This window comes from Cucumis melo, chromosome 9 (assembly GCF_025177605.1).
Source record: "Cucumis melo cultivar AY chromosome 9, USDA_Cmelo_AY_1.0, whole genome shotgun sequence".
Classification (NCBI taxonomy): domain Eukaryota; kingdom Viridiplantae; phylum Streptophyta; class Magnoliopsida; order Cucurbitales; family Cucurbitaceae; genus Cucumis; species Cucumis melo.
The window spans coordinates 2261713-2276348 of NC_066865.1; the positions used below are offsets into that span (position 1 = coordinate 2261713).

Genomic DNA, 14636 nt, shown 5'->3' on the forward strand with positions numbered 1-14636 from the left:
ATTTTTAATTATTTAATTCTTGTATTAGAATCATTTTTCATGTACTATTGTAGATTATATATAAACATAATATTAATATTTTATTTTGTGTATTCAAATGTAAAAGACAAATGTTATAGTTTCTAACATAATATGAATTTCATTGATTTGTTGGCGTGTGAAAAACATATTTATCTACATTGACCCAATGTCGGTCTATAGGACAATAATGTAACAATTAAATAAAAATAAATTTGTAAAAATGAATAAAAAAACTAGGCTTTAATGTCGGTTTTAAACCGACATATCAGAGTTCAACCGACATTAAAGGGCTTCAATAACACCATCAAAGATGTCGGTTGAAAACTGACATTAAAGGCCTTTAATGTCGTTTTTAAACCGACATTAAAGAGGCCTTTAATGTCGTTTTTAAACCAACATTAAAGCCCAACCGACATTAAAGGCCTTTAATAACGCTCACAAAGATGTCGGTTGCCAAGTGACATTAAAGGCCTTTAATGTCGGTTTTAAACCGACATTAAAGGCCAAAATTCTTCTAGTGAACATAGAAAAATTGGTATTGATTCACATCTTCTATAAAATTGTTTACAAAATATAAACAAAATTTAGATTCTTCTGAATCCAAATTTAATTTTATAAATATTTTAGTTCATTTCCCTGAATCCTAACAACTTCTCTCGCGTTAGTTTGGAACTTTTGTATTTAATAAACTTTTAAGCAGCGAAGAAATAGGTCCCCCTCCCATTATTATGTTTCTTATATAAGGAAAATTGAGTGGAAGTTCACCAATGAGTAAAAGACAACAAAACCTCCAATTTATCTCTTCAACACCATGCATGAATTACACTTGGAAGGATAATAAGTTCTTAGAAAATGAAAAACCACACAGAAATTAATAATATTATTATAAGCTGTGGTCTTTTATTGGACAAAAAAAGAGAAAAAAAACTGTTACAAATTAATTAAGCAGCTGGTGGAGGAGGAGGAGGAAGATACCCACTTGATCTTGTATTATTATTTGGCCCTGGATCTGCATAATCCATTATTTCAATCATCATTTTTCTTGATTTTCCACCAATTCCCTGCCAAAAATTAACACAATATATAATTAAATACTAATTATTCCAAAATTTTAAAACAAAAACATACCCTTTTATTGATTATTTCAAAACAAAATAAATCACACCTTGAGTGATGAACTTCTAACATTGCTTCCATGTCCCAAAGATTCGATCATTTCCACTTTCAATCCTTGAGATAGAAACAGAGTAAAAGATATACAATATGAGCTGAGGATGATCAAAATGTAGAAAAACATACATGAAAAAAGGATAATTAGAAAATAAATAGAAGACATATGAGTACCATGAGTGAAAGAAAAAAGAAGAAAACATGAAAGGAGAAGAAGAGTTGAGAAAAGTTTAGGGTGAACCATAATCTTTCTCTCTCTACCAAACTTTTTTTGTTACTTTGAGACAGAGAGAGAGAGAGGGTTTTGAAGTTATCAAGGAAAGGAAAAGGAAATTATGGAAAAGGCCTCAGATCCAAAGAAATTTATTGCACGATTGTAAAGCACCAAGGCATTGAGAGAGGATAAGATTTTTCTTAGAGGAAAATGAAATCCACTATGTACTTTCTTCTCTATATTTATTTATTTATTATTCAACTTTTTTTTTTTTAATTAAACATGAGGGTGTGAATCGGTCGGTCAAAGTCATCTTTCCGATCAAATTAGTATCAAATAGATTATGATCAATTTATAAATATTCAAAATGTTTCCAACTATAAAGGAAAACATGAGATCAATTTAGGTTGATTTAATGTCTGAAATTTTTACAACGGTATCAGTTTTTGGATTTGTCTCAAATCCACCAACCAAATCCCTTCAAATCTCAGACTAATCGTCTTCGATCTGATCAGTTTTGGTCTATCAACTCGATTTTTTCGAACTATCGTGCTTAATCTTAATTATATTGATAAATTTAGACTTGATAAATTTAGACATGATAAATAAGCCAAAGTAACTTTTAACTTGTCGTTTTATCATTAATATACATATATTTAATTTCTAAAATATAGTGTATATATACTTCAACTTTCATGTAAGGCATATGCTCTAGAAATTGGATTATCAAATGGTCTTATTTTATATGTTTGACATTGTGAGTTCATTTCGGTGAAAGTGCCAAAGTCAAATGAGAGAGATTATTAAATCTAACTCTTAATCAGATTACTTTAATTGCCCTATGGTGTCACACTCTTTGAGGCTTAATTTTTATTTTTTCCCTCTACTAAAATAAATAGTTTAATTATAAGAGATTGAAAGTTTTACTTAAGATATAAAAAATGGGAATTTCGAGAGAAGACAATCGTGTGTTGTTAATATTTAATATTTACTTTTTTCTTTTATATTCATATTTTGTTTTCATATATTGTCGGTAATATTTTTAATTTTCATTTATATATTTCTTTTCATTAATTGTGGGCTAATTTAATGATCATCATTAAAGTAAGCTTAACAATCACTAACGTGGTTTTTCATTTTAGACTAGAGGAAAAAGTTCAATTCCTCGTAATTCTTTTTATATTTGTTGTATTAAAAAAGAAAAGATGAATCTCTATATGTTATATATGAAACTTCCTTTCTAAGTGTTATAAAGTTAACAAATAAAGATAAGCGATTTCTAATGTAACGACCCAACTTTTCGGACTAAGCTGAGGTCACTATTCAATACTAAGACTCGACCACAAAACACACAAACTCATAAAGGACCGGTTACGATTCATTAAAAACGTTTTAAAATATTACAAAAGCAATTTCAGGCCCTATTTTAAATCACATTCGCGAGAGTTCCAAAATACAGTGCTCAAATCATCAAACACAAAATCACAAACCCAAATATTCTAACCGTGATTCGATCTGACAATGAAAATAACGAGTAACAAAAATACATCAGCGGAAGCATAAAGAAAACCAGACGCGTCCATATGGCCTTCACGCATCCTTCTTGCCCCTCGTCGGTCTGCCCCTCGCTGTACCCTTACCTGAAAAGTTAAAGAGGAAAAATGGTGAGTATAAGATATACCCAGTAAGGGATCCACTATTGGGCCTGTTAGGGAATAACAGTTAACTTCCTATTCAGGGGTACCCTACATAAACAGTCTAATGGTTGCATAGAACGCACACATCAGTCTCGTAATCCCGAAGGATGCACGTATCAGTCTAGTGATCCCAAAGGATACACCTATCAGTCTAGTGCTCCCGAAGGATGCACGTATCAGTCTAGTGATCCCGAAGGATGCACGTATCAGTCTAGTGATCCCGAAGGATGCACGTATCAGTCTAGTGATCCCGAAGGATGCACGTATCAGTCTAGTGATCCCGAAGGATGCACATATCAGTAAGGTACACTACCCCATAGATGAAGCTAACCGTTACCCCTCAATCCATACTAAACCGTCTACAACAATTACACTCCGACAACGTTCATACTAACAATTCCGTCATAGGCTTCGCCAGTTAGACAGTATAGGTTTAAACAACTATATCTTCAGTTGCTATATGCATATCCAATTCACACATCACTGTGACATTCTTTAGATCCAGTCAACTAGTCAAATCAGAATCGGACTCTTAGTCCTTCCACGACATAACTCCATAACCAATATCCGGACAATAGACTGCCACATACCTAACATTCAGACTTTAAAGTCCACCAACATACAATTCCAGTTCACAACGTAGCCCACCAACACAACTACAATACACAGAACATCTGGATATCGGTGTCTATCCGTAAACAACTCATTACACACGATGGTACACAAGCTACAACTAGCGGTCACGCTACCTTTAATCAGACAAGAGCATATAAGTGATATGTATTAGTCAAACATGCGTCAATTCATTCAGTATAGTTACTAACGTATAATCCCCTGTGGATTACTACGTTTTCAGCCTCGATCCGAGGTCCAATAGTAAGAAATCCCTTACCTGAAACTTGGTTATGCCCCTTGATCGAGTCCACGCCCAACGAATCCACCTAAACGAAATCATAAGGGTTTAAACGATGACACACTTGTAAAAGTCACTTTTTAAATCGTTCAAACAACATTCGTCGGCTTACCCAAGTAAAGAGAGCTATCTCTAAATAAGCCTGTCGTGGAACCCGAGAACTTGAACGTCAACTCCCTAATACCTTCAAGGAACGAAAGGTAAGACCATGTCTTAACCCAATATCTAAACTCGAATCGGTTATCGCAACATTAGGAAACTCACTAAATGATTCTTACCGAAGGCTCACCATGACCCGAAGTGGAAAGAAAATGGCTTAGGTGGCTCGGCTCGACTCAGCTCAACTCTCGGCTCGCGACTTGCGGCTCGCGGCTCCGCTCAGCTTGACTCATGGCTCGTGGCTCAGCTCGGCTTGACTCGACTCGCGGCGCTGCTCGGCTCGGCTCGACTCGCGGCGCGGGCACGACTTGGATTCGCGGCTTGAGTTGCGGGTCAGATTGGAAGAGGGTGGCTCGGGTCGGGTCAGCTTGAAGTCGGGGCAACCACGAGCGACGCGTCTTCGGGCGCTCGACGGCAGTGGCGTTTCGCGGCTTGGAGAAGTTCAACGATCGGCTCTGCTTCAACGCGGCAGACGGCCAACGGAGGGGACGCACGACGGTGAAAATAAAGTGGTGGTGTTGGCTGGATACAAAGTAGAGATTGGGAGGGCCGACGGTGAAACCGAACGAAAGCGAAGGGACTGGCGGCGAGGCAACAACGATGAGAAGCTTCAACGTACGGCGGCTGCAGGTCAATGTTGATCGAAAAAGAAGGAGAAGAAGAGACGGGTGTTGCGTCGGCTGAAGGAGAATGAAAAAGAAGAAGACGCACGGGAAGAGGAAGAAGGAGGACGCGGGGGGGAGGGGAGACGCGGGCGAGGGGAGGGTTTAGGGTTTTTATTTTTAAAAAAATATTTTATATATATAAATTAAATAAGAATATTAATAATAATATAAGTAATAATAATAATAATATAATTTATATTATACTATTATTATATTATTTTATACTATATTATATAAAAAAAAAATTATACCCTTCGATTTCTTTTTCTTCCCTCTTCAAAACCAGCCAAAAAAATTAACACCAAAGTTTTTAAATTCCCAAAAATTTACATAAAAAGATAAAATTTACCTCAAAAATTTTGGGGCGTTACATCTAAAATGTAAGAAAATTGATATGGAGATTTACGTGGTGTGTTGGTATCTATATGTAGAAGAACGATAATTTATTGTTATTCATCTTTAAGTTTGGAACTATTTCATTGTGTTGTGGAAACCATTATTTTGAAAGTAAATTTGGCACGATTATAGTACGAATCATTCTTATTGGTTGTTCTTCACAAGATTAACATAACACCAACCTTTAGACATGCACTCGTCAGATGGGGAATTGGAATCGAATGAGAAGAGAAAGAATTTTCAAAATCGGAATAAGCTGAGATGAAAAGATGATCGATAAATATGGCAGTCAAATGCTTATCGAAGAAGATGACGAAGAAGAAAACAACAATTTTCTTTTGTGGAAAAAGATCATAAAAAGAATATTAAAGGCACCCAAACAACCCTAAAATGTGTTTTAATCCAAAAAAGAATTAAAGCTTCAATAGTTTGGAAAATAAACAAAAAGAAAATAAAACTCGTTTTTGTCCGAACCCACCCAATAGGATAAACAAAATACATGGGTTGGAAAAGACCTTTTACTTTCATTCTTTCCAGTTAAATTTACACCAATATATGAAAAGTGAAACTCTCGTCGTCATGTGTCTTTGTGAGCCTTAGATTTAAGGTGTATGTGAGCATCAATCCTAACATTTATTATTATAGAACAAGTATGCTACTCAAATTAGAGAGTTTATATAACACATTTTTCTAAATTCTAGGGTATTATTTAAAATATTAAATTAAAATGATGAGAAGTACGAATACAACTTAAATCATTCGACGTTTACGTTAAATCATTTCATATAGAACATATTTCGATTTTTAAAAGGCTAATACTTAGCTACAAGCTCTTTATCAAAATAATTTAGTGGACCTAATGATTCTGGTTGCCTAACTCTAGATAACTATGACACAGTCATGAAAATATATGGAAAAGCAGCTATTGATAGAATAAAATCTGACTTTAAAGTTTGATTGGCATTTCTATATTCATTTTTATTTATAATTGGAGAGTAGGCAATTAATCTAATAACCTGTTTATTAAAAATGAGATAACTTTTGAAAAAGAAATTTAAAATATTTGTGGAGATCTTATCTTAGCAGAAATATTCATGATAAAATTTCATCTTGATTTGACCTTTATGAAGCTTTTCTCTTTCGTGGTGTGTTTAGATTTTAGAACACAATTCCTTGAACTATATTTAAAATGTCATCTTAAAGAAAGAAAATAATAATAATTAATAATTAATAATAATAATAATAATACCATCTATTTTTCCCTTTCATAATAGCTGCTATCATTATTTAAAATTTAAAAAAAAAATACTTTGGAAGTTTTTCATCCTATCACCTTAAATCACTTAAAAGAGTAAATTATTTTTGAAAGTTTTATATTTTGAGGATCAAAGTTTTTATTTTTATTAAAAAAATCAAATTATTTAAATAACTAATTTATGAGATATCGTCATGTAAGTAAGTTTCGATATATTGGAGTTTGACCTAGCCAGTCCCACGTTGTTTAAATAAGATAATGTTCATGAATTATGTAAGTGAAAATAATGACTATTTTAAGTGAGATATTTTAAGGTGAGACAGAAAAAACAAATTTACCAACAATTTTATTAGAAAGACAATGATGTAAGGATGTTGTCCTAAATAATATTGTTCTCTTAATTAAATCTTATTTTTGTATTTGAAAATTCTTATTTAAATAACTTTTTTTTTTTTTTTTGAAGATTTAAAATAGGCTATCGAGGTTTGAAAAGGAATTTTGGAGTATTAACATGATTTTTTTTGTATATAAATAACTTTCAAGCTCCAATCTAATTTATTACATACAATCCTTTTTACTTATTTTGTTCTAAAAAGGTTATTTGTTTTATTTTAGTGTTCAATCATTTTTCTTACGAAATAGTCTTCCTTTCGAATAAAAAGAAGTAAAGGGAAACTTTCCATGGAGTGTTTTCATTATTTACTTATTTTCCTGTAATTTCTTTTACAAAAATGATTTTTTTTTCAATATATTTATTTTGGTTACTTTATTTTATTTATGATTAATAATTACGATATAATTTTATCAATATGAAATTTAAAAATAAAAGTACATATACTTTTATCACTTATATATACCAAATCAAAAAAAAATAGTATGACAAACAAAAGAAATGATTTTATATATTTTTCTAAAGACTACATCTAAAAAAGTTACCAAAACTCTGGTACATTTAAACGTGTGTTTACGTTGATTTTAAGTATTCGACTTTTTAATTTGCACTCTTGATTTAAGAAAGTAGAACGCACAATACTTTTCAACTCTATAAAATCTTAAATTACTAAACCTTTACAAAGAAGTACTTGTCAATTTATTGAGTTTTCAAAGTGGGCTTCGTGGGATTCGGTATTAATTTGTTAATGTATATAGACCTCATGCCCAATTTAATTGGATCTTGGGCTTAATTGGTTTTTGAGCTAAATTAAGCATATTTTTATGTTCAGTTAGACTTGACCCAAATATTAATATCAAATTAGGCTAAAATATTTTATTTGATTCGATAGGGTAAAAAAGTAGCACCATCAACATTTGTCAACTAATGTCTTTTGTTTCAATTTTAAAGATCGATCAACTTTTAATTAGTTTCGAATTTGTAAATTTATAATTTCGTTGTTATATATGATATACGTCAACTTTTCATTCATCCAAAAATTACCGTTCAACGACTTATTTTGAATTCTTTAGAAAAAGAAAGCAAAAACATACTTCTCCTATATGCTTTTAGTTTTTCAAATTTTGAAGAAAAAAAAAAGAAACTAAATTCAATTACCAAAAATAATTGCCCAAACATATATAATTTAAAAAAAAAAAACTAAAAATCAAAAACAAAATTTCAAAAATAAGGAATTTTACGAATTTAGATATAATAGTTTGTGTTTTGAGTATCATAGACTATTTTAGTTTGTGTTACAATAATATGTGTTTGAAGTTTAAATTAGTTTAGTTCGAAAGAAAAATAACAAACAATGTAACAGAGAAAAAAATGATTAATATAAATTAGTAAATACTTTATAAAATGATGATTTTGAAATGATATTAATGGTAGTTAATTGAAAACTATAAAATAGTATATACTATAGTGTGGTTATTATAGTTTTAAATAGTTATTAAATGAAGATCAAAAGAAGTTTTTTGATTTAGCTCATATATACATATATACACTCGTGATCTTGTTCGTGTCATACTTATTCCAACGTCAACTATATACCACAAATACAATTTGAGGAAATAACTTCAACTATATAACTTATGAATTTAGTTTTTTTCTTTCTATTTCTTTTTTCAAATTTGATTCTAGCAAAATTTGAAATTCAAATTCAATTTGAAAAACTTTGGCTAAAATTGGGGCTTTTCTTTTTTCCTTCCAAATTTAATACTAACAAAAGTCTTTCCTTTCCTTTCCTAGGAGTTCTAGTCAACTTTTGAAAAGATTTTTTTTGAAAAGAACTCTTGGAATCGTTGGAATAGAGATGGAAATAAAATTGATGGAAAATAATGATATCCGAAAATAAGATTGTTGGGAATTAAAAATGTTTGTGCATGAGAATGATATTAAGAATATATGATAATAAATCATTTTTTGCATTTCATTTGTAAAATTGATCGTGAAAACTTTATAAAATTTTAAAACTTTATAAAATTTTAATACATTAATGGATAAACAATAAACCTAATTCAAAATTTTGAAAAAATTAATTATTTAACAATCAAATAATAATATCAATTAAATCATTAATTACTAGTAATTGTAAAATGAGTAATTCGATAGGATAATTAATTAATGATAAACTAATTATAAAATTATTAAGAAATATTAAGGATAGAGATCCTTACCTAACTATAAATATAATAAATTAATCAATTAATTAATAATTTATTGCATTCGTCAGGCTAATTTCGAGGCTAATTTTGGTGTTTGAATTGAAAGAAATGAAATCTCGGGGCTAAATTTTGATATTTCTCGACCAAGATGAAGGGAGAAGTTATCCCAAGGCTAATTTCAATATTTCTGGCCGAAATAATGAAGGAAGAAGTGAAATCCCTCGAGGCTAAATCTCTATGTTTTCAGGTCAAGATGAGGAAGAAGTGAAATCACAGGGCTAAATCTCGATGTTTCCTAGTAAAGATGATGGAAGAAGTGAAATCCCAAGACTAAATCTCGGTGTTTTTCTCGACCGAGATGACAGAATAATCATAGGGAAAAATAGTCGATCTGCTTGAAAGTTAAAAGAAATTGAAGATAGAAAATACTTAACTAGCACTCTAGTTCATAACTAGACTTCTTAAATTTTTGAAATTGTTAAGCCATCAGTCATTGAGCAATTATAGTTATACTACAGTAACTTGATGTTATAACTGATGCTTAAGCACATCATCCACTCAATTCCTTAACGGTTTTTTTTATTGTAGCTTGTTGGTTTCAACCATTATAGCTTACACAAACTTAGTTTTGAAAAACAAAGATATACACACGGTCATTTGCACATTTGTAAGTTATGGATTACCAAAAAAAACTTTGACTTGATTAGGCTAATATGATTCTAATTTATAAGTAAAAACCATAACTTCATTAATCAATAGCTAATCCATAAGTTTGACTATGCGAAGGATTAATTTCTTATTACAAACAAATCATATTCTAAAATATTTTCTTCCAAACGCGTTTTGTTTTTTCCTACATTTGACTTAATGACTACGTTTTCTTGAAAAGGCCTTTTGGGTTCTTTTTGAGATAAGTGGTTTTCATGAGACTTCTTTCTTAGCTTCTTAGGCAAAAGTAAGTCAAGGGAAGTCATAAATAAACTCTTACTTTCCCATTCTTTGTTCTCATTTGTGATTGAGATTTAATTGATATTCATTTTTCTTAACATCGCTACCATTTTATACAAACATATATATATATATAGAATCGAATACTTCTGATCTCGAAATCAATAGAACAAATTTTATGTTAGATAAGCTATGCTCATCTTTACTCAATATGACTAATGTGAGATCCACTTATTTGGCATATTAAAACATAAATCATCGGTCATATAGTTGAAGATAGGTCAAGTGCAAATGGCTCGGTTCGACTTGGTTACTGTAGAAAACTGGAGTTGAATCACCCATTTCAAAAAAAGAAAACATGAAAACTGACGCTGAACTGAGTCTATATAAAAAATAAAGTCGCCTGATAGATAATGGAGAGCAAGAAATTTTATTTTTTAAGACTTCTTGGTCTTAAAAATATGAAAACACATTTGAATTTTGCGTTGAATATAAGAAATAATTAAAAACAAAATTTTTATTATTATTAAAGTTTTGAGAGCATTATTAGAAGTTAAACAAGAAAACATTATATCAATAAGTTTTAGTTTTTAATTACCACAAGTAAATATGGTTATAGAAGGGAAAGGGGCCTCTTTTTTCTTTCCTTTTCTTTTTAGTGTTAAATAATTTTCAAAAGATAAACTTACCCTAGTATAAACCCTAATAAAACCCTCGTAAACCTGTCCATATAATCCTTCTTCCAAATACATCTTATTCATAACACTATCATAACTCTTTCCACATAACTCTTCCTCCAAACACCTCTTATCATAAAGTTACCTTTTTAAACTCTTTGCCTAAATAAGGGTCATGATAAAACTAAGTCTATCGTAATATTAGTTTTATCATAACACTAATCCTTTTATAACTCAATTCTTCCCGCAAATGGTTCCTAAACATTTAATAGAAGCTATCTCTATCATTTAATTATTTTACTTTTATAATGTGATTGATTTTATATTTATCTTGTCAATTTTCATTTCAATATATCATAAACTATATATTATAGTGTTGAAGATTCAAACCCATAATTATTTAGAAGGAAAAAAATGGTTTCATGCATCTTATATTAAATACCATTAGGCCAACTCCCATTTTGACCAAAAACTTCAAACAAAATGTCATCATTTATTATAATTAATCTCTCTCATAGACATTATTGGAGGTTTCCTTCTTAGTCAAAGTTTGGTACTTTCTTTACCATTTTTATCATTTTTCTGTTTATGAACAAAAGCTTTGCGTTTGGGTTTTGAATTTTGATACCAAAAAGAACTTTTTTTCTTAATTCATCATCAAATGGTTTTTTTCACAGAATATATATATATATATATAGTGTTAAAAAGGAAAGTTACAAAAATTTAGAGGCTGAATTTCTGTTTGGGAATTTGATTAATTATGGGACCATTTCAACTTTTGTTTCTGCTTTTTTTTAAAAAAAAAAAATTATGTTTATTAAAAACAAAGATCATATATATTTGATATCGAATTTTGTTTATTGCTTTTTCCAAATTATTAGAATCGCTGTCACTAAACATCCAAGTGATAATTTGATATAAGGTAGTATAAATTTTAAGGTTAACATGATAAAATTGAAGTGAACAATTACACCTTTTAAACTAGAAGAAAAAAAACAATTGTCTTAGATTAATCAAATTTCTCGAAACATGTTTCAAAATCCTTTTTAAATGGCAATGGAGTTTAAGGTTGCATTTGGAATACACTTAATATAAAAATTAAATCATTTTAGAAAAATTTGAATGTTTTCTCACCCCTCAAAAATACTCTTTAAAATATATTCTACACAACTTTTTTTAGATCAATTCAAACTAGGATGATAATTGATAAGTATTTCTTTCTTTAAAATAAAAATTCAAACCTCCATTAATTGAGATATAAGAAGAGTAAGAAATAGTATCCGTCAATTATTAACTAAATTTCAATATTTTAAAATCAAAAGAGAAAGAATAATTTCTAAACTTAAAATATAATTCTTTTTTTTAAAAGAAAAAACAAAAAATATAATATCTTAATGGTCACATTCCTTTTTCCCATTTTTTTCTTTCAAAGTATATTCTATTAGATAATCTTTTTCTATGAAAAAGCATATATTGTATTATAGATAATTGATTAGCTAGTGTATTAATTATTAATGATATCAAAGAACACTTTAATTAACAACCATCCATCAAATTATTACTTGCACAAATGGGGAATCTCCAAATTTGTGTCTTAAAGACCATCACTTTTTCCTTCACTTTTTCTAAAAAGGGAAACTAAATTAAAATCATAACAATTGAGATTCTTTTTATATTCTACATTAATACTATTTTGTAAATCATTTACTAAATTTCTATAATTTCAAAAACACTACTCTATTCATCTATATTGCCATGTAAAGGATAAAAACAACACCAAAGCTATCAATCAAAGAAAGCTACAATAAACAAATAAGTCGTTCTACCAAAAGAATGAAATGGGTTAAAAGAAGAGAATTAATTTGGCTCGATCAAACTAGCTTGGTCGGTCAAGGTCGACAAGCCATCATTTGGGCCACGAGAATATGGTTGACTTCATCAAAAGCCCGTTCAATCCAATTGGTCTTATTCTCAAACAAACACACTAAATCAAACTTATTTTACGTAATGTTAACATATAATGAAAAATAACAGAGATCTAAGGGTGGATTCTAATGAAAGAATAATTCAACCATATGAAGCAAACAACGAAGTTAATTAGCGAACTCTCCACTAGCAATCCTATTCTACAACGAATCTCTAGGCTTTTTAACTCAAGCATCAAAAGGTACGTAACAATATTGTACTAATTAATATCTAGTTCTTGTTAACCTGTAAGTGATCTTTCTTTCTAAAATGCAAGTGATCTTTTTCTCTTAAATATAAATTTACTGTTATTGCTACCTTCAGCATAAGAAAATTTATCAATTCAAATTTTGACATATTACCAACTAATTTATTTGCATTTATGCATAAATCTTTTTTTTTTTCTTTAATGGGTAAAATAGTTGGTAGAAGAATTTGGAATCTTGTTTAATATTTTAATGGAGTTAAAGTTAGGTAGAATATTCAAGATTGAAATTTAAATTGATTTATAGCAATAAAATAATAGTGAGGAAAAAGAAAAAGAGAGAGAAAAAAATGTGGGCCAAGCCCATGGAGGAGTGTCCCACCAAATCATTCTCACATGATGAAACGTGAAATCCAAAGCCCATAAGCCGACGTAGCCCACGTAAGCTTTCTTCCCTTCTTCTTCATCCTCTGACTTAGCCGATTGCCATTTCCCGAAATTTTCAACTTCTCTCTCTCTATCTTTTTTTTTTTTTTTTTCCTCTTTTAAGAGATGTATGTGGCTTTAAACCTCCAAATCACGCTCTCTCCACTCTTTGCTTCTTTATTATCTGTCTCCACTTCTTTGGCTTTAACCCCTCTTGCCGATTTCTTCTAACCCCATTACCTCTGTTTTTTGGGTTTAATTTCCATTTCGATTCCATTGAGGTGTTGGATTGATTTGGACGCCGACAAAATTCTGGGATTTCTTTTTCATCTTCAATTAACAATACCCTTTTCTCGATTTCGATTTTTTCGATCTGATTTGGGTTCTGAATTGCTGGATGTGATTGATTGAATCGGCGAAGTTTCAATCGTGGTTTTTTTTCATTGGAATTTGATTTGAGATGGTCTATTTCCCATACTCGATCTCGGTCTGCAAGTCCGTTGACCAACCAACCGTTATGGCGAGTTCGGTGAATTTAGCCGATTCAAGTTCCAAATCAAGAAACAAAAGGATGCCTGCTTCATCGACTTGTTCGAAATTCCCTGTTTGTCATCGGTCTCGATCGGCCGTTATCGATATTGTGATTTTGATTGCTGTGGTTGGTGCTTGTGGGTTTTTGTTATTTCCTTATATGAAGCTTGTGATCGTTGAATCCCTTGAGATTTTTGGGGCGATTCTGTATTTAATGGGAGAAGAAGTCTCTCGTGCTCCTTGGATTTATGGATCCATTGGACTTAGTATTTTCTGTGCATCATTAGCTGCTTGGGTTGTTTTGATTTGTACAAGCAGGAAATGTGGAAATCCTTATTGCAAAGGACTTCGAAAGGCGGCTGAATTTGATATACAATTGGAGACAGAGGAGTGTGTGAAGAACTCCACTCCATTGGTTAAAAATGGAGTGAAGAAAGGGCTTTTTGAATTGCCCCGTGATCATCACCGTGAATTAGAAGCTGAACTTAAGAAGATGGCACCTCCTAATGGAAGAGCAGTGCTCATTTTTAGAGCAAGATGTGGCTGTTCTGTTGGTAGGTTGGAAGTCCCTGGGCCTAGGAAGCAGCTGAAGAAGATCAAGAAATAGTAGTATCTACTAATAATATTGTTTAAAAAGCATATAGATAGGATATCATTACAGGTTTACTCAGTATGCGGAGAAAAAATTTCTTACTCGTGGGAAATTTGATGTCTCTAAATAAGCTCATGGCAGACAGGTGTAAGGAACATATACAGTTTTTAAGTAGGGAATATACAATCCTTGTTGCATCAA

At 30.7% G+C, this 14636-nt stretch overlaps 1 protein-coding gene across 1 annotated transcript; it reads left to right on the plus strand.

Annotated features, from left to right (window-relative positions):
* The first annotated feature begins 13326 nt into the window (after positions 1–13326).
* On the plus strand, positions 13327–14636 carry LOC103498491 (uncharacterized protein At5g19025). The gene has a single exon (XM_008461104.3). It carries the CDS (start codon positions 13773–13775, stop codon positions 14448–14450), a length of 678 nt encoding a protein of 225 aa, XP_008459326.1. The 5' UTR covers positions 13327–13772; the 3' UTR covers positions 14451–14636.

Coding starts and splice junctions, on each gene's coding strand:
- LOC103498491 (XM_008461104.3), top strand. CDS start 13,773: ATGGTCTATTTCCCATACTCGATCTCGGTCTGCAAGTCCGTTGACCAA.